The 19,429-nt window shown below is 43.5% G+C and overlaps 1 protein-coding gene across 1 annotated transcript in view; it reads right to left on the bottom strand.

Annotated features, from left to right (window-relative positions):
* Positions 1-5,905: 5,905 nt before the first annotated feature.
* The window catches only part of Micu1 (mitochondrial calcium uptake 1), a 186,426-nt gene continuing 172,902 nt past the window's right edge, over positions 5,906-19,429 (bottom strand). Inside the window, exons 12-13 of the mRNA XM_048808814.1 lie at positions 8,308-8,397; positions 5,906-7,041 (exon numbers count right to left, since the gene is read on the bottom strand). Of these exons, the coding sequence (XP_048664771.1) occupies positions 6,884-7,041; positions 8,308-8,397 (248 nt within the window). The 3' untranslated portion in view covers positions 5,906-6,883. The remainder of the gene's footprint in view (positions 7,042-8,307; positions 8,398-19,429) is intronic.

The raw sequence follows: 19,429 nt of genomic DNA, 5'->3' as shown, positions 1-19,429 counted from the left end.
GTAAAGCCCTTGCCTAGCATGCGTGAGGCCCTGGTTGTGATTCCCAGTACCACAAGAAGTGTGTGTGCAGGGGGCGGTGAGTTGTGAAGCTAAAAATATAATTTAAAGCTATAGGACCAGATGTACCAAGAAAGTGAATCAGGATAGGGAAAAGTTGAATCTGATTCTGAGCCCTGTAATACCCCAGTGCTTAGAGGTCTGGAACAGGACAGTCGGGACAGGAGAATGTGAAGAAGTGACTTATGGGGTAAGAACATGAGTTATCTCAAAAGCCACATGAAGCAAACATTTCAAGACTGCAAACCCTTATGATTCCTGCTGATAAAGAAATCAACTTCTTCTTTAAAAGACAGCCCAGTAATACAGACAGAAAGCTAAGATTTCTATAAATTGATAGGTCCCTAATGTGTTAATGGATAAATACTGGGGCCCCTTTCAAACAGCCTCTCTGAGGTTTGTTGACCTAAGATTATAATGTCTGTCTTCCCTTTCCTGCTGAGTATCATGAGGCCCCCTCTTCCCTTTCCTGAGTGCCATGAGACCCACTTCTGTTGATCACAAAGTACTTCAGTCTGTGAAGAGGATACTCAAGTGGAATAAAAATCTGTAATTTCAGTGTGTTAAGGAACTGGATTGTGATTACCCAGCTTCTGGCTGGTGAGCCATGCCCTCTTTTCCTGCAAAGCATATAAAGCAGGAAAGTTTTATTTAAATTTCAAATCTGCAGTCAGTTCTTGAGCTTAGTTGTCAAGGATCTGGATCAGCAAGGGCCTGGAGGCGCGGCTGAGTGTGCTGTGGTTGAGTGCAGTTGTGCATTATTTTCCATTCTTCTTCCTCTGCTGCTGGGCTTACAACCTAAGTGTTTCTGGTCCTTGTATGTAGATTTTTTTTTAATCTCTCTGGCAACCCAGGGATGCTCTACCACTACACTAACCCTAGCCATTTTTTAAATTTTTGAGACAGGGTCTTGCTAAGTTGCCCAGGCTGACCTCAAACTTTCGGGGTGGGTGACCACCTCAGCCTCCTGAATAGTTTGGATTTCAGGAGTGCACCACCATGTCTGGCTTGTTCTGTACATTTTGTTTAAAAATGAAACTGGTGTGTGAAGGTGACCTGAAATTGTACTTTCTTCTAATGGTTATTGAAATCAAGATAACATGACTTTGATCTAAGGGGAAAATCTGGCAACTTCTTCCAGATCAGCTGGGATCATAACATCTATGGGAGAAGGAAGCTGAGCAAGAGAGACAAAAGTCCTCAATTGCTGCCTTCACCGATATCTAGAATTCACTGGAAAAGTGAATCTTACAGAGAATTCAGCATGTCCTCATTTTGCCCCCAGGCCTGAACCCACCCTTGTGGTAGGTGACCATCAGCCTTCAGATTTCCATCCTCTGAGGATACTCAGAATTCACAATCTCATGGTAAAATGCTTCTCTCCCCAACAGTATCTTCCCCAACTCTACCAAGATGCATCTCACCTCCCCCCTATCTGTCTGCCTGTCCTCCTTAATTATCTTTTCCATCTGTTCAAATCCAACTCATTCTCTAGGGCTCAGCTTAAATCCTCTGTGAGAGAGAGGATTAATTTAATAGTATCATATGTCTACACTGGAAGCCAGGTCCTGTGCAGAACTTTAGGGAATCAGAGATACACCACAAATAGGGACAGAATCTGGCAGTTTATAGACCTGCAGCTTGGCCTAATAAGGGAGACAGGTATTAAAAGAATAAAAGAGGAAAAAAAAAATAACAGGACAGCGTGGTAAGTACAATGATGGGATTGTTTGTAAACTCCAGGTGGCTAGAAGTGGGAGTTGTTGTTGTGTGTGGGGGACCCGAAGGTTTTCTGACTGACGTCTAAGCCAAGGTGTGAAAGGGCCTTCTCCAAGCAGGCTTGGTGGTGCAAGCCTGTAATCCCAGTAGCTTGGGAGGCTGAGGCAGGAGGATCAGGAGTTCAAAGCCAGCCTCAATAACTTAGCGAGGACCTAAGCAATTTAGCAAGACCCTGTCTCTAAATAAAATATCAAATGGCTGGGGATGTGGCTCAGTGGTTAAGCGCCCCTGGGTTCAAGAAAAACAACAACAAAAAAATAAGGGCCTTCTTCAGAAACAAGTTCTGCTTTCAGTTCCCATAGCATTTAAGCTTGGACCCGCCATGGACACCACCTTCACTGATCTGTGCAGTCTGTGTCCTTCGCTTGCGAGTCTGTTACACCCCTAATGTCCAGCTAAAACAAGGGGGAGTGCCTCAGCAAGGACCTGGTACCTCACAGGGCCCAACACTTGTTAAATCAATAGAATAAGTGAAACGCAGAGGCAGGTTTTTCTCCCATAAAACTTTTATGCAGGCCTTCCCTGGGCTAGCCAGAGGGATATACTCCTTCCTGCAGCTTCAGGAAGAATTGGCAAGGCAGAGGAATGTACCCCACTTCATGTCCTTTGCTTTCATGCTTGCTGCTCCTCGGTGCCCACTGCTGCCTCTAAATATGACCCATCACTAAGGCCTCTTTTAGAAACTGCAGGCTCCAGAATCTTTCCCTGGACACCCTTATATGAAACAATGGTATTGACTAGAGGTGGAGGAAAGGGGGTGATGCACATGTAAACTGTGGAAACGGGGTGTAAACCTGGGTCCTGCATGGACTGGGTGTTCTACTTTTTCTCAGGCAATAGTGGTTCCTGGGTGATGTGACTAGAAGAACAGAAACTGCCACAGAATGTCTCATAAAAAACAAAACAACAAACTGGATGTGGTGGCACCCATTTGTAATTCCATCAACCCTGGAGGCTGAGGCAGGAGGATGGCAAGTTTGAGGCCAGTCAACTTAGCAAGACCTGTCTCAAAAATAAAAAAAATAAAAATATGAAAGAACTAGGGACATGGCTCAGCAGCAGAACATCCCTGGGTTCAGTCCCCAGTACTGGGGGTGGGGAAGCACTATGCTGTAATGGTGTGATATTCCCCCAAGTCTCCCCCATGGTGCCTGCCTCAACTCCCTCCTGACGGCAAGCCACAGAGACTAGCATTTCTCTTTTCCAGGATGGGTCATAAAAACACAGGTAATTGGCATTTGAAAGATAGAGGACTGTCTTGCTGAGCCCTCAACCTCTGGGATCTGACCCTATCTCCAGGTAGACAGTGCTGAACTGAATTAGAGGATACCCAGTTGGTATCTTTTGCAGAACTGATGGCTTCCATTGCTGGTGGGGAGAAATTCCCATGTCTTTTGAGGCCACAGAAGTTTTCTTCTTTTGTGAACGTGTAGTAGGAGAAAGTGAGTTTGTGTTGGTTTTTCTTCTATATCCACTGCATCGTCCTCTAAATGGAATACCTGCAGCTATGGGAAGGAGATTTCAATGTATGAACCTTTTTAATGTCATTTTGGAGTCATGTGAACGTTTACCTATTAAAACAACCACAAAGCAAACCTAAACCTCACATTGAAGATGATGAAAATAATTCACTGAGCGTACAAATTACTAGCTAGCCGTGATGGCACACGCCTGTAATCACAGCTACTGGGGAAGCTAAAGCGGGAGAATAGGAAGTTCAAAGCTGGCCTGGACAACTTAGGGAGGTCTTTTATCAAATAAAAATAAGAAAAGGCTGTGGACGTAGCCCAGTGGTAGAGTGGTCCTTGGTTCAATCTCCAGTACCACAAAACCAAAACCAAAACCAAAACCCCCAAGCCTCCCTTCCCTGTAGTCCAGTGAGGCCCTGCACTGAGCCTTCTTGCCAGCAGATGGCACTTGAAGCCTACAAACTAAGCCACTCTGCTTCCTTCCCTTTGAGTTGCTGGGGCGCACAGACCCCCACAGGGATGGGCTGCCCTAAGGCTAGCAGGAGTGCTGGAGCCCTGGGACCTGGCTTCGGGCTCCCAGCGATCTTCCTTGTCTGGAACTCTAGGTACTGGCTGGATCTCTCCTTTTTCATAAGTGTCCAAAATAATTCCAGAACCTATTCTCCAACCAGAGCTAAAACCAGGCAGGGCACCAAAAGCCATTAAGATAATCATTTTATAAGATCTCACACATTCTTACGATTCCCTTTCCTTAGTAACAAACTGCATGTTCTCCCTCCTGGTCTTGGTGGATACTGAGCCCAAGGTTGAGGAAACCTGGGTCCTTGCTGAGTTGCTTCCTTCCCAGAAGCCTTCCAGAGAGAACTGGACTGAGTTGTGTCTTATAGAGAAGTGAACAGCAGCTTCAGCCCAAGTCGAGGATGGCTGTTGCGGAGAGGCGTTTGAGGCACTGCTAATGTCATTTATCTAAGGGTTATTTTGGTCTGAACTTTGTGGGTGTCGGTCTCACAAAAATGACCTAGAACCAAGGAGGGCTTCTTAAGGAGGGGACAGTTTGAGCTAAGTCTTGAAGGAGGGGAGAAGGTTATTTTAAGTAAGTCTAAGAAACAATTTGAATAAGAAGCACAAAATCAGCTTTATGTGTCGTCAAATGCTCCCTAGCTTGCCGCATGCTACCTCGCCCGCCCATGGGCCGCCATGGAGGACTCTGACTTCTGGGTACTTAGCTTGTACTTTTCCCTACTTTTAGTTTTTTTTTTTTTTTTTTGTTTGTTTGTTTAGTTTTGGTTCTGGGGATTGAACCTAGGGCATTTTATCCGTGAGCTACATCCCCAGCCTTTCTTATTTTTTTGAGATACGGTCTTATTGAGTTGCTGAGGCTGGTCTTAAACTTGAGATCCTCCTGTGTCAGTTTCCTAAATTGCTGGGATTACAGGTGTGGTCCACCACACCTAGATCTTCTGCACATTTAACCTCTGTGTGGTTGTCACCTCTTCCTGGATACCACATCTCTTCCTCAGGCAATCTTAGGAGCTGAAGGATTCAGCTGGAATTGCATGACTGAATAGGTGCCCTTGATCCTGGATTTTAAGATGTTGCAGGTGGGATCCTTACTTTACCTGCCAGGCTCTGGCTTTAAGCTTCAGAGCACTCAGACCAAGCAACAGATCTTTCTTTGTGGGGAATGAGTGTCCCATGGAAGCTGTAAATGGGACAGCTTCAGGCTGGAGGAGGGAGGATGGGGGAGAGTAATTTCGAGATTCTGAGGTCATTTTAAGAAATGCTCATATTTCACTGATGCCTCAGGCCCAGGGCAATGAGCAAGGCAAGGCTTACATGTGGACACCAGGGACAGCCCATGAGAGGAGAGGGCGGAAGATAGATGAGGTAGGACAGCAGCAGGCTCCTTGGAGAAAGAATCTAATCTCCCAGAAAGGATGTTAGAAATGAGGCTGCTAAATTGTTTTGGGCGAAGTGCTGGGCCTGAGAATTCCTTGTGGAGTCATAGGTACAGATGGAAGCCTCTGCTCTGCCCTGGCTGGTGGGCACTCGTACCTGCACTCAGAGCCAGAGCATGCGGCTTCCGGTGTGGTGATTCTATTGGATCGGCCATGCAGGAAGCACGACTGAGGGGCTGTGAGAATTCTGGAGCAGAGGCTTTCAGACTGGGAAGGAACCTTACAGCACATTTAGCTTAACCTACCTATCATTTAACAGATGAGGGAACAGATGGGAGATGATCTGCTCAACACCACACGGAGTGGCAGAGTTGGGTTCATCACACAACACTGGTTGCTATGGATCTTAAAATGTAGGTCCACCATATGAGATGACTCCTCACATGTTCCACAGCCTCTCTTAGTTTTTTATCATGGAGGATGAATAATCAAAGGCCGTGGCTTAAAATGAAAAGTAGTCAAACTGGCTGGGACAGTGTTATCACAAACTCCAAACATCCTCATTTTTCGTCTGTGCCTCAAGTTGCCTTAAATCAGACTCTGGTAGGAAGAAAGCAGGTCTGCTACTAGTGAAACCCAGTGGAAATATAAAAGGAAAAGGGCCCAGAAGATCCTAAAATAAAGGAGACAGCAGACATTGGGGATGGTTATTGCAAACTGTTATAATTAAGGTGATATTTTATGAGTGTTAAAGACAGAGGGCAGACAGGCTCTGCAGCAGGCCCTGGTTTTGGAGGCCCATTCTGGAGAGGAGATGGCACTTGCAGAGAACAGAACTCAATCACTGCTGTTGATGAAGCACAGAGTCACAGTAGAGGCATCTTAGGGATCCTGAGAGGAAAAGGAGGAGTGGAGAGTGTCATGAAGCAATTACTTTAAATTCCGAATCCTTCTGTGCTGCCACTGAGCACATGGACTTCCTGGACAGGCCTCAGTGTCACACAGTGTCTGATACAGATCCTTCCTTTGGCCCAGGCTACCCACCAGCTCAGGATGCCCAGGTCATCTTCATAAGCATTCATCACAAACTTCCTTTTGCCTCCCAGAGATTTTCCTAACTTGCGTCTCCACCCCCCCAATTTTTTTTAGTTGTTGATGGATCTTTATTTGTCTTTATGCGGTGCTAAGAAATGAACTCAGTGCCTCACACATGCTAGGCAAGTGGTCTCCCACTGAGCTATGACCCCAGCCCCTAACTTGCATCTTAAAAGTACCAACAGGAGGAAGAACTGGGAATGTTCTTGTTAATATAAACCCACAGCAAAAATGATTAAGAGCTGGATGCTTCCCAGGGCTGGCAGGTGTGTGGATGGTTCCCTGCATTCTTAATCTGTAGGGTGCTTGGATGGATGCTGTTGGAGAAGCCAAGGTCTGACCTTTTAAGACTTGTTCATGTTTTTGAGAATGGACAGGAATAATCACTGGGAATACTCAGAGCCTAGCAGAACACTGGGACAGGGGAGAGTGAGGAGAGGAAGTTGGCCGCATCCTGAGGTCACTTGCAGGAGAAAGGGAGCACTACTCCCAGAAGCAGCAGCACAAAGGGCTATGTTGAGGCTTGGCTTCAGGGGCCTAGGTGGCTTGGGTGCAGAAGGTGGCCCCTCTTGTAGTTCTGGGTTACTACTTGGGCAAAGCAAAGTCCCAGGCAGTTTCCTGTGCACATTTCCACATGGCCTGCATAAGGCGGGTGAAGCCCATGTCCTTGGGCTTCTCTAGGCCTCTCATCAGTCGCTGCTTCATGATGGAAACAAATTCCTTATTGCTCAGCTCACCATTACCTAGAGGAAGAAGCAAATACAACAGTATAAGTGGAGGCCTTGGAACAAAGCCACTGAGAAAATTCCACTGTTCGCACACTATGTGGTTCCAAAGCCCAGTGTGTCTCACAGCCAAATTCAGTTCTCAGGGCTTAGGATGAACTCGTTTGCTCCTTCCTTGATGTTTCCTACTACAATTCAGTGACAGTTCAATGTAGTGTGACAAATTCCAAATGAGAATATAGTATATGCCAGGTAATAAGCTTTGTGCTTTGTCCCCTTGAAATACTCCCAAGTTGTAGAAGAGACATATAAATGTCAACAGTGTGGCAAATGCTCTCATGAAGTAGACAGGACTAAGGGGCACAGAGGAAGCAGTGTGGCTGCTGTAGAACCACAGTAGTAAGGTATTGCTGGACAGAGGTCGGGATGGCAAGTAAACTCAAGAGAAGGCAGGAGACAGGTCCCCAGGTCTTTATTCTTGCCTCTGTCTTTGCTTAGGCTAATTCCCCACCTGGAAAGCTTCCGAATCTCACTCTCCTTTACCTGGCCAATTCCTGCTCATCCTTTGTGATTTCACTCAGGGGACAATTCCAGGAAACCTTTACTGATCTGTGTTTGCACTACCCACAGCAGGCCTAGATATTCTTCCTCTGTTTGTCTTTATTCTCAACACCTGGCACAGGACCCGACGTACACCATACTCCATCTTCTTTCTGGAGACGTTGAAATACTGCAGTGCTCCTTATCCACTGTGCAGCAAGTTGGGTCTAATATTTTTGTTTTCATTTGTGTGTGTGTGTGTGTGTGTGTGTGTGTGTGTATGTAGGGGTGGGAGTACAGGGAATTGAACCCAGTGTCCTCTACCATTGAACTACATCCCCTGCCCATTTTATTTTTTATTTTGAGATAGGGTCTTGCTAAAGCTGAGGCTGGCCTTGAACTTGCAATCCTTCACAAACGCAAGTAGCTGGGATTACAGGATTATGTCACTGTGCTTGGCTTCATTTTTTTTTTTTTTTTTTAAAGAAAATTACATTTATTAGGAGTGCAATCCAGGAAAACAGATTCAAGCAATTTTGAAAATGTGCTCCATGTTTAAGATCCTTATGGTCATAAATTGAAGCCTGCAGGCAAACTGGAATTATAGGAAGAAATGGAAAGCACACACCAGGGCCAGGGATTATATTTTTTGATCTGACGACACTGAGGGATGAGCTATGGAAGAGGGATGGATTCACAACGTCCAGAAGGGCACTGCTCCTGACCCCAGTGGGTCCTACTCACCATCACAGTCAAAGAGTGCAAATACCACATCACACACATGGTCTGAGAGTTCCACTTTAGCCACTGTCCTGGCCACTTGTTGCATGGTCACTGAAAGAGGAAAGATGCAAAATCAGCACAGCAGAGGGCCTTCCATTTTGCTTTCTCAAACTGCTCAAAAATTTTTGACTGTATTTAAGTCACATTTAAGGAAATGAAAATTTAGCTTTTAACCTATAACTCCCTTTCCTTTTCACCTCAGGTTCTATTCTTTTCTCCTGTGCTATACTTTAGGAGGTCTATGTAGTTAGTTAAGAATGCCTGATATTAAATTCATAGAGACAGAAGGTAGATTACCAGGGGCCAAGGAGCTTGGAGGGTTAAACTGTGCTTGATGGAAATGTTTTGGAAATAGTGGTGACAGTTGCATGACACTGTGAATATGATTAATGCCATTGTCTTGTATTTTAAAATGCTATTAAATACATCACTTTAAACAATAACTTTAAAAAAAGTGAAAATTCACATAATATTTAAAGATGGGATTCTAACAGCCTAAAGCAAGCCATGGCAACTTTTCTAATAAATTATCATCAGAAGAGTTTCTCAAAGCCACACCTGATATTGTATTAGTCTCCTTGCATTTCCCACCTAGCAATTTTTAAAAAATTGGAAAAAACATGACAGCAAGAAGTCAAGTAAATAACCAGGCAGCAAGAGGAAGGGGAGGCGAGAACAAGGAGGCTGATCTGCCGTGTGAGCTTCACGCTTCGGTTACTGACAGACAGCAGAGTGAGCTCCTTGCCCTGCTAGGTCCCTCTTCCCTACTGGTTCTGCATCAGTCACTGTCGTCTTCCAACAGTGCCCCTTGGGAGAAGCTGTGGCCCTGTCTCACTGAATCAGTATTCAGCTTAAAAAAATATAAACAAACACACTTTTTTTTTTTTTGGCTTGGGTAGAAAATCTCTTTTAGCTTTCTATTTTTTCTTGCTCGGACATTTACTGTTAAATACTAGCAATCACGTAAGAATGGGGTTCTCATGAAACACAAGCCTGGAAGGACCAGGAAGTTTCCAGTCTTCTTTCTCAGTTATTCTCAAATTTGGTCTATCTACACCTACAAATTATGCTCTTGCTTACAGACCCACTCCTTGGCTTTTTCCCCTTCCTGCAGTGCTGGGGATGGAATCCAGGGCTTCGCACATGCCAGGCGATCTCTCTACTACTGAGCTACACCCCTAGCCTTACAGACATACTCTTTAAAAAAAAATTTTTTTTTTTAGTTGTAGATGAACACAATACCTTTATTTTATTTATATATTCTTATGTGGTGCCAAGCATTGAACCCAGTGCCTCAATGTGCCAGGCAAGTGCTCTATCACTGAGCTACAACCTCAGCCCCCTAGACATTCTCTTAAGTGAAGTAATACATGCCGGAAAGAAAAGAATTGATTTCTATTTATGAATCAACTAGCAATGAAGTGTTCTCTATAAGCATCAGATTAGATTAATCCAGAAGCAATATGAATTTAAACAAGCTCAGTGTGCCTTCTTTGCTTATTTCCTTCCTATAATTTAGTTCCCGTTACCATCCTGTGTTGCCTTTTATTTCTCACTTCACATTCATCACCTCCATGCATTCACCACAGTGCCCCCAGGGTCAGCACAGCAGTGGGAAGGAGCAAGGTTTGGTTCCATTGTCACCTTGCTATATGACCCTGGTGGAGTCATTTGATCTCTTAAGACTTCATTTTCTTATATTCAAATAAGGGATGCCACAAGATAACTTCTGAGGTGGGTTAATAGTGCAGAGAATAGTTTACTGGTGTTTTCTGGAGTGAGGGTGTGATGGAGGTGCCCAGAAAGAGCTGAATCTTGAATTGGTAAATGGTAGAGAAAAGGAGACTAGGCTGTTCAGGAGGACAGGAGGAGCTTGTTTCCTCTTTCTGTAGCTTTGGGTTCTCCATTTCTCTGAAGATGCAAGTTAAAGTGAGGGAGGAATCAATAGCCCTGGAACTAAAAGACTTAGGTGGAAGAGACTGTGGTGGATTTTCATGAGATGCATCCTGGGGAATCAACAAGACCACAGAGTTCTAAGGGTTAGAAATTTAGCTCTGCAATTTTAGATACTTGATTTGGCTCAGGAAGAACTGATTCTTGCTAACTACACTGCCCAGAGAAGAGACTAGCAATTTTTAAAAGAATTAAAATGGTGACAGCTGGTCATTATACTTCTCAGTAGAAAAATTTATTAAGGAAACTCAGTTCACCTCAGAAGACTGCTCAGTGATTTCAAACTGTGATTACCTACTGAATCCCCCTCCACTGCCACAGAAGAGTGCCCTGAGGAGGGGGGATCTGTGCTTTTTGTTAACCATTTCTCTTTCTGCATGTCACATCTCACACTTTTTTTCCTTTGGTGGTTCTGGAGTTTTAACCCATGGACACTTTCACTGAATTACATCCCCAGTGTTTTTTGAGACAAGGTCTCACTAATGCCCAGGTGGGCCTTGAACTTGTGATCCTCCTGCCTCAGCTTCCTGAGGCAATACTGGGATTATAGGTGTGTGCCACCATATCTGGATCAGTCTCACAGGTTTAATAGCTATAACTGACTATCTTCCTTTTCTCCTACTCACTTCTTCACCTCTCTCAGGACAGAGTGCCTGAGGGTGACTGTCTCGACATTGCAAGACTCCTTCCCATAGACATGGAGAGCCTCCCTGTAAATAAGCTATTAAATAATATTCAAGGATATCAGTAAAAGTGCTTGACAGTTTTTAGTGAAAAATTCATTAAACTGGTATTAAGAGGTTGTAGAACAGGGACCTCTGGGGACTGCAGCAAGACCACATCACCAATGACCTGTGTTCACAAAAGAGCTACAGATTATGTTCCATCTCACAAAGAGGGCGCTGGTGTCCTTCGTACTCTAGGAGGAAAAACCAGGGCTGCCAAGTCATTGTGACTCAAACCACAGGGATGGAACTGGCCAGGGAACAGCCCAACTGGGGTGCCCTTTGGCAGTCCAAGATCCTTAGATAGGCCCCTGGGGTGTGAATCAGCAGGAGGAAACCAACTCACTAGCTGGTGATCTGTCAAACTGGGAGCCCTTGGGACAAGTGGGATGACAGCAGATTACAAGGCAAGGGCTTGACAGCTGGTCCTGAGAATTGGCTCATTCATACTGCTTCCAAAATCTCTGAATCACAAAGCCATAATTAAATCACAGCAAGCAGAACAATCCCTTCCTCAGATCTCAACTTCCTTGTGCAGACCAGTTGTAGGGTCCTGGAATTTTGGCCTTCCCTGTTGGTAACTGTGATACTGTGAAATATATATCTGGTATTCTTCCCTATTTCTTGACATAAAACTGAAAATTCTTGGACTCTCCAAAGTGGTCTATCTTTTTGTATGGTAATGAGATGACTGGGGGCTGGAAGCCCCTATGTGGCTTCAGCATGGTACAGTTGGTCACAGGAAAGATCAAGGCCCAATTAGGAGGTTGGGACTTTTCCACTCCGCTTTCCAACCTCTGGGGAAGAAAGAGGGCTGAAAGCTGAGTTGATCACCAATGGCCAACTACTCAATCAATCATGCTGATGTAATGAAGTTAAAAATCACCAAAGCATAAGGTTCAGAGTATTCAAATTGCTGAACGTGGAAAGGTTCATGGAGGGTGGTGCCCCTAGAAAAGCCATGACAGCTCTATGCTCTTTCTCCCAAACCTCTCTTGTACATCTCTTCACCTGTATAGTTTGAAATGTCCTTTATAATAAAGTAGTAAACACATTTCCCTGAGTCCCGTGAGATGTTCTTGCAAATTAACCCTAAGGAGATGGACACGAGAACTCATTCATATCTGGTCAGTCAGGAGCACCGGTCAAACAATCTGGGGCTTGCAACTGACATCTGAAAGCAGGGGACAGTCCTGGAAGTCTGAGCTCTCAACCTGTGGCATCTGATGCTATCTCCAGATGTGCAGCATCAGGATTAAACTGAATTAGAGGACACCCTGATGCTTTCTGCTACAAAATGGATTGTTTACTTTCTGGTGGGGAGAAATCCACACATTCTGAGATCACAGGAGCCTTCTGCATTGCTCACTGTAGTGTGAGAGCAGAGGAAACACTGTTCTTCCTACAGAGTTGAGGCCAACTGATTGATGGTTGAAATTCCAGTTCGTAATCTGAAAGATGTCCACATGGAGAATGAAGACACCATGAAAAAAAGACATCCTAGGTTTCCAAAGACTATATATTCCTTTTGTACAAATCTGCCCAGGTGCCCTACAAGAGGCATGACATGAGATTTGGTGATTTCTATTAGATTGGGGTTGAGCAATGGGTTTGTAGAAGCAGGCTCATTTGGCACTCAAAAATCTGGGACCATTTGATGTTTTCTTTTTGGTACTGGGGATTGAACCCAGAGGTGCTTAACCACTGAGCCACATCCCCAGCCCTTTTAAAATATTTTATATCAAGACAGGGGTTTACTGTTTCTTAGGGCCTTGCTAAGATGCTAAGGCTGGCTTTGAACTCTCAATCCTCTTGCCTCAGCCTCCTGAGCCATTGAGATTACAGGTGTGCAGCACTGCGCCCAATAATGGCTGGCCGGCTGGCCTGCCTTCCTTCTTTCCTTCCTTCCTTGCTACCTCCCTCCCTCCCTTCCTTGGTACTGGGGAGTGAATTACGGAGTGAGTGTTCTACCCCTAAGCTACATTGCCAGTCTTTTTATTTTTCACTCTGAGCCAGGGTCTCAGTAAGTTGCTCAGGCTGGTCTTAGACTTGTGATTTGATCTTTCTTCTGTCTCAGCCTCCTGAGTAGTTGGGATTGTAAGAATGGACCACTGTGCCTAGCACCACCTGTTTTTTTGAAAAGCTCATGCAGAATCTGAGTTGTGCCAGGTCCTCAATTTACTCTCTGGTACGGTTCATGACGGAATAAACAATAGAAAGAAAGCCATGCTGGTTTGTGTGATATATCAGAAACTATATTACATAAAACTCATCACCACAATAGTTGAGCAAGTGAGTTCTGGAGTGACAGGAGACCAAATGGCCACTTAGAATCAGATAATCTTAGAAGCAAAGAGAACCCAGAGAAATCCAGGATTTTTAATAACTTGCCCTAGGTCACGAAGCTAGTAGGTAATGGCGCTGGGTCTAAAGTTAAGCCCAATATGCTTTCTCTTTTCACACTGGGTCCACTCAATCCCTTATATGGATAACACCAATTCCTCCATGAATCCAACCATCACCCCAAAGAAAAAGAGTTCAGATGAAGGAAAAGCCAAATTGGGGAATACTCAGTGCTTTTGGTCAAAGATGAATAACTGAATAGCTGGGAGTTGGGAGAAGCCAGCTTTAGAGCTTGGCCACAGATCTGACTGCTCCATAAATGCAAGGCACTTAGCATTCCCTTGGAACTCATACTGATAATTTCAGAGACAAATTAAACAGAGACCCAATGAAAAGCACATATGACAAATGTGGCCCTGGGAGTTTTTCCCAACAGCTGCCTTTAATGCACAGGTACAGCTTGGTTCAGTGTGACCCAGTTAGGAGCTGCCTGTCTCCCCCAATGTAAAGGAGTCTGGAAAAGTGACCTGACATGTTGGGCTGACAGTCTCCAGCTGTGTGGCCATGTGATTATTCCTGCCTTACTGGACTACTGCAGAGAAAATCAAAAGCCAGCTTGCGACTGCCAAGGGGAAGTAAGGGGAGATACTGTGCCACAGCCCTGGAGAGGCTTGTGATGTCTCAGTTTCTAGATGGCTTTGAATGGAACAAAGGAGAAGATTTTTCCTTGAAGAGCATTTGTCCTTTCTTTTGTATCTTCTTCCGAGGCACTTGGGCAAATATGACACACATATTTTAACCTGATTTTGGAGTGAGATGAGGGGAAAGGACAGCACTGAGGAAAACCAGCAATTAAAGGAGCCCAGAGCAAGGGTGGCACTTGCTAGCCAGGTTCTGGCAGCACACCTTTCTGCCAGAAGTAAAGGTTTGCCTTGCAATGTGCCCCACGCCCCCCCAAACGAGCCATGGTACACTAATAATGAAAATGAGGACAATTCCTTGTTCTGCATGGCCCTTTTGAACCCCAGGCAGGTTGTTCCCTCTATGTGTTCAGTCTGCTGCCCCTCAGAGGCAGTACTGCCAGTCCTGGCTTCTAATTTATGGAACACACCACAGAGAAAACTTGTAGTCAAGTTTTCTGAACCTCAGAGCATCATCATCCCAGATGATGACTTCAGTGGGCTTTTGCTTAATTTGGTAAATCTAGTTTAGCAGTGAGATTTATTCTATCATTTAGTATTATATTGAGCTTCATTAAAAAATACTCATTATATCTTGTTTACAAAGGAATGTCTCTCTCTCTCTCCCCCCCCCCTTTTTATTTTTTGAGATGGAGTCTTGCTAAGTTGCCCATCTCAGCCTCCTGAGTACTGGGACTACAGGTGCATGTCACCACACCAGGCTTTGGGCAAGCATTTCTACAAGAACCACTGGACAGTCAATAAATTTGGCTGACACACGAGGGAACGATCCCAATTTAGTATGTTCCACTAAGACTGAGAAATACACAGGTGAAATATCTGATATATTATCAAATAAAAATGGGTTAAATATGGAATAGTATGGATTTAATAGGAGATACAATTTGGATCTGAATTCTAAAGAAGTAAAAAGACAGAATGTTCTAGATTGGTGTGATGCAGGGTGGGTGTGGAGGAGTCAGTTTGAATAAAGTAGGGGAAGCAAAGAGGAGCACTACAGCCTGACTCAGGAGCTTAAACAGAAGATGCAAAGGAACCTTGCATGAGTAGGGTCTTGCAGAGGGCCAGAGGCACCTCTATGCAAGGGAACTTTGATAACAAGCAAGTTCTTATCTGGACACCAACTTACCATATTAATTTGATTTTCTCTTTCTCAATCTTTAAGTATCCATTTTTTTAACTTTCAGAAAATTATGTTTGATTAGGCAATACATTCATCTGTTTCAAAATTCAAACAGTACGAAAAGGTAGAAGTCTCCATTCCACCCTTATCCCTCATCACTTAGTTGTCAGAGGCAAACAATATCACCAGTTCCTCCAGAAATATCACACGGACAGAAAATCAAGTATTCTTCACCACAGACATGGCGGTGTACCAAATATAGTGCTTTGCTTTACTCATTTAACATGATGCCTGAGAAATAATTCCATACTGTTGAGAGCCATCCATGGACTATGTGTGGAACAATCAGCATGGAAGCCCATTGAACAGGAAAATCTGGTATTTGAGAACTTCCAGTGGCATACCCACTGGTTAAGACCAACCAGATACATGTGAATTTCTATTCAGCTCTGCCAAAAAAAAGTCCCACACAGCATCGCAGATGGGGGTAACCTGCTGCAGCCATATAGCCACAAAGACTCTATGGGTGTAGCCTGCCAAGATGCCAATCAACCTGTTGACTGAAAGACATCCTGAAGCAAGACTCCGCCCTTAAAACCTTATCCCTGCTTAGATGTACCCCCTTAAATAAACCACCAGAGTCATTTTTCAGTTATTGAGCTCCAGCCCCTGTGTGGGCTGGACCTATCAGGCGCTCTGCTTTAAAACTTATTCTTTGACTCTGTCTTTTATTTCTTCACTAATTATTTCAGACTCGATATTTTCAGGTGTCGTATACTCTCCTGGGCAGGAGGAATTGCCTGGGCAAGGTGCTGGCAGCCTCTCAACACCATACCAGCACACAGACAGCTTCTTTTAAGAGTTGCAAAGTGAGCATTCCACTGGCTGGACATCTGTAATTTATTTAATCAGTTCCTCTTTTATTCTTCTCAAACTTTATAAAATTATTTCCTTGGTGGACTGTTTGTTCAGCTCCAACAAAGTTTGATTCTAATGGCTGAACTGAGAGTAACTGATACATTTAACTTTGGTTTGTTGAAATGACATGGAAGACTAAAAATCACCTTTACCAGGATCTTATTAGACCTTCAAAGGCTTCTAAAGATAGTAATCCTTGAAGCCCCTACAAAACATTGCTTGTAATAAATATTCATCTCTATATTTTCCTAGTATTGGTGTCATTCTTGACATCGTTCTTTTCTGGCTTTCCCTCCATCCCCCCATGGTATGTAATGCTGGCTGATTTTTTTTTGGGTGGGGCACTGGGGATTGGGCACAGAGGTACTTTACCACTGCCACAAACCCAGTCCCCCCCTCTTTTTTTTCTTTAATTTTGACACAGGGTCTCACTAAGTTGCTTAGAGCCTCACTAAGTTGCTGAGGCTGGCCTTGAACTTGTGATCCTCCTGCCTCAGCCGTCCTGGCTGATTTTGTCCTTACTATCTATTTATATGTGGATGTTCTGGGCAGTTTATCCTACCCTAAACTCCCCTTTCTCTCACAATGGTAACCATGAATCTCTAAAGCCACTCTCCTCCTCTTTGGGGTGCTTATATAACTTTTTTACTAAATCATAATATATTCAAAGTGATATAATTAAGCCAGAATCAACCTTTAGAATGCTAAGTGACTTCAAATTTGGGAAAATAAACCAGAAAAAAAATGCCTCATAAAGCAGACATTTATTTCAGATTTTGAGCCTCCTTGCCTACATCATGAATAATTTTACTTTAAAAATTGATGGCTTTGTCTTAAATGAGTGGAATCCTGGCCAACACTCCTCCTCACATATAAATGTTTTTATAAAATGCAATGATGAACTGAAGCACAGGGGCCTGCCTCCCACAAAATTTAAAAGAATTTATAAAATAGAAGGTTTTTCTTTCATAATCTCTTCCCCACACATCTCTGTGACATTTCTACCTCCTGCCTTCACGCTCTTAGTTCTCCGCTGTCTGGGGGGATTCTTATTCTGAATAGTAGGATGCTTGTCTCCCTCTGTTTCTGCCATCACATTAAAGCACTGAGTCCCCTTTATGATACTCTAGGCTCTTCTAGCAGCAGTGGGCACCATGTTCTAAAGAGAACACAGGTGTGGAAGTCACTGAACATGAATTTCTACTCTACTCTGTGTCATATGATCAGTGATTTGAGCAAGTCATTTTCTTTCATGTAGGTTAAAAACTAAAGTAATTAAGAGTTTGAACAAAATGGTTTCTAAGCTCCCTTCCAGGCAAAAACTTTGACTGTTATGTTATTATTGTTTTTAGATAACAGTGCAAAATAGGGGCTGGGATCGTGGCTCAGTGGTAGAGCGCTCACCTGGCACATGAGAGGCCCTGGGTTCAATTCTCAGCACCACATAAAAATAAAATAAAGATATTGTGTCCAACTACAACTAAAAAATAAATATATTTTTTTAAAAAACAGTGCAAAATAGCTTAAATTAATTTAAATGTCTTTATCTAATCTTCAGAAGTCCTCAAAGAATAAAATTAAAAGATGGGGGCTTGGGGAATTATGGCTGGCATGGTAGATAGGATTCTGAGGTGGCCCCCAACATTCCCACCTGTGGTTCACACAGCCTGTATATTTCCCTCCCCTCAAGTGTGGGCAGGGCCTGTGAATGTGACTATCACTCTGGTAATTAGGTTACTTTATATAAAAAAGGTGATGGACAGTCACCCCATAATTACGTTACATAAGAATCCACTTATGTAGACAGGGAGAGGGATTTTCCTGCTGGCTTTGAAGAGGTGTGCTGCTGTGTTGTGAGAGGGCCACATAGTGAGGACCTGCTGTGGCCTGTGAATAGTCAACAGGCAACAAGGAAAAGGAGATCCCAGTCCAATGATGGAAAGGAACTGAATTATGCCACCACCCTCAATGAGCTCGGAAAACCCTGAACTCCAGATGAAAACGCAGCCTTAACGACACTTTGATTGCAGCCTTGTTAAGACTCTGAGCAGAGAATCCAGAGGTGCTGTACCCCCAAACTCTTGACTTAAAGAAGCTCTGAAATAATGTAAGGGTTGCAACAGAAAGCTAACAGAGCTGGTCTGGGTTTATGTTTATGGTTGGAAATGTCCTTTTGGGGCTTCTCAAGCCATACTTTATACGCAGCTGCCCTTATTTTTTAGATGCATGCACACTCTTCTGCAACTGAATTCTGAACTGCATAACTTAGATCTAATAGGGGCACAAGACAAGGTCTAATTAAGCTCTAAATTTCCTAGTGAGAAAATAAATTAAAACTGCCACCTTTCTTTTGGGAATTCAATAGCTTTTGCTCTAACTTCAAATCTATCTGGATAATTACAGGTTAGTTCATTTTCATAGATTTGAACATAACTTCAGACTATAACATGTACCTTAAAACATTACTACATTCAGTAAAAAGTTGATTTTGTTACAGTAATAGAAGTGAGAATCTGGATGAATCCTTGGAGATGTTTAATATAACCCCCATTGGAATATTAGAGAAGTTGTGACCTGCTCAAGGTGTCACAGGAAGTTAGTGACATGAGAAGGTGCTGGAGTTCCACCATTCTCTCCCTCATTCCAAGCTCTAGAACGGTCCACTATCCTTTCTGGAATCTGACCATGTTTAAAATTAATTCACTTGTTTGGTTCATTGAACATCTACTATATATAAAGATTTATCTAGGTCTGAGTAGGACACAAAGATGTAGAAAATATGGTTCATGTCTATATAATGATGAAACTGAAGCTAAAGGCTTCAATCCTCATTGATAATTACAAACTTAGAATTTCCAAGCTGCAAGAATCTAAAAACTGACTGTAGATACTATTTCCTCAAAAGTAGGCTTCATCAGGCCCTAGGGTGGTCTTTAAAACATTTTAAAAATTATTTTTATTTTTTTGTGGTGTTGAGGATGGAACCCAGGGCCTTTGGCATGTTAAGCAAGTACTCTACCACTGGGTCACAACTCCAGCCCCCTCCACCTTTTTGAATTTTTTTTGGTACCAGGGATTGAATTCAGGGGTACTTAACTACTGAGTCATATCCTCAGCACTTTTTATTTTTTATTTTGAGAAAAGGTCTTGGGGCTGGGGATGTGGCTCAAGTGGTAGCGCGCTCACCTGCCATGCGTGCGGCCCGGGTTCGATCCTCAGCACCACATACCAACAAAGATGTTGTGTCCACCAAAGATTTAAAATAAATAAATAAATAAAAAAAAAAAAAAAAAAAAAAAAAAAAAAAAAAAAAAAAAAAA

The sequence above is a fragment of the Marmota marmota genome, unplaced genomic scaffold (assembly GCF_001458135.2).
Source record: "Marmota marmota marmota unplaced genomic scaffold, marMar, whole genome shotgun sequence".
In the NCBI taxonomy this organism is placed as follows: Eukaryota; Metazoa; Chordata; class Mammalia; order Rodentia; family Sciuridae; genus Marmota; species Marmota marmota.
Note: the sequence above shows the minus strand (reverse complement) of the source record. Positions and strands in the feature narration are given on the sequence as shown.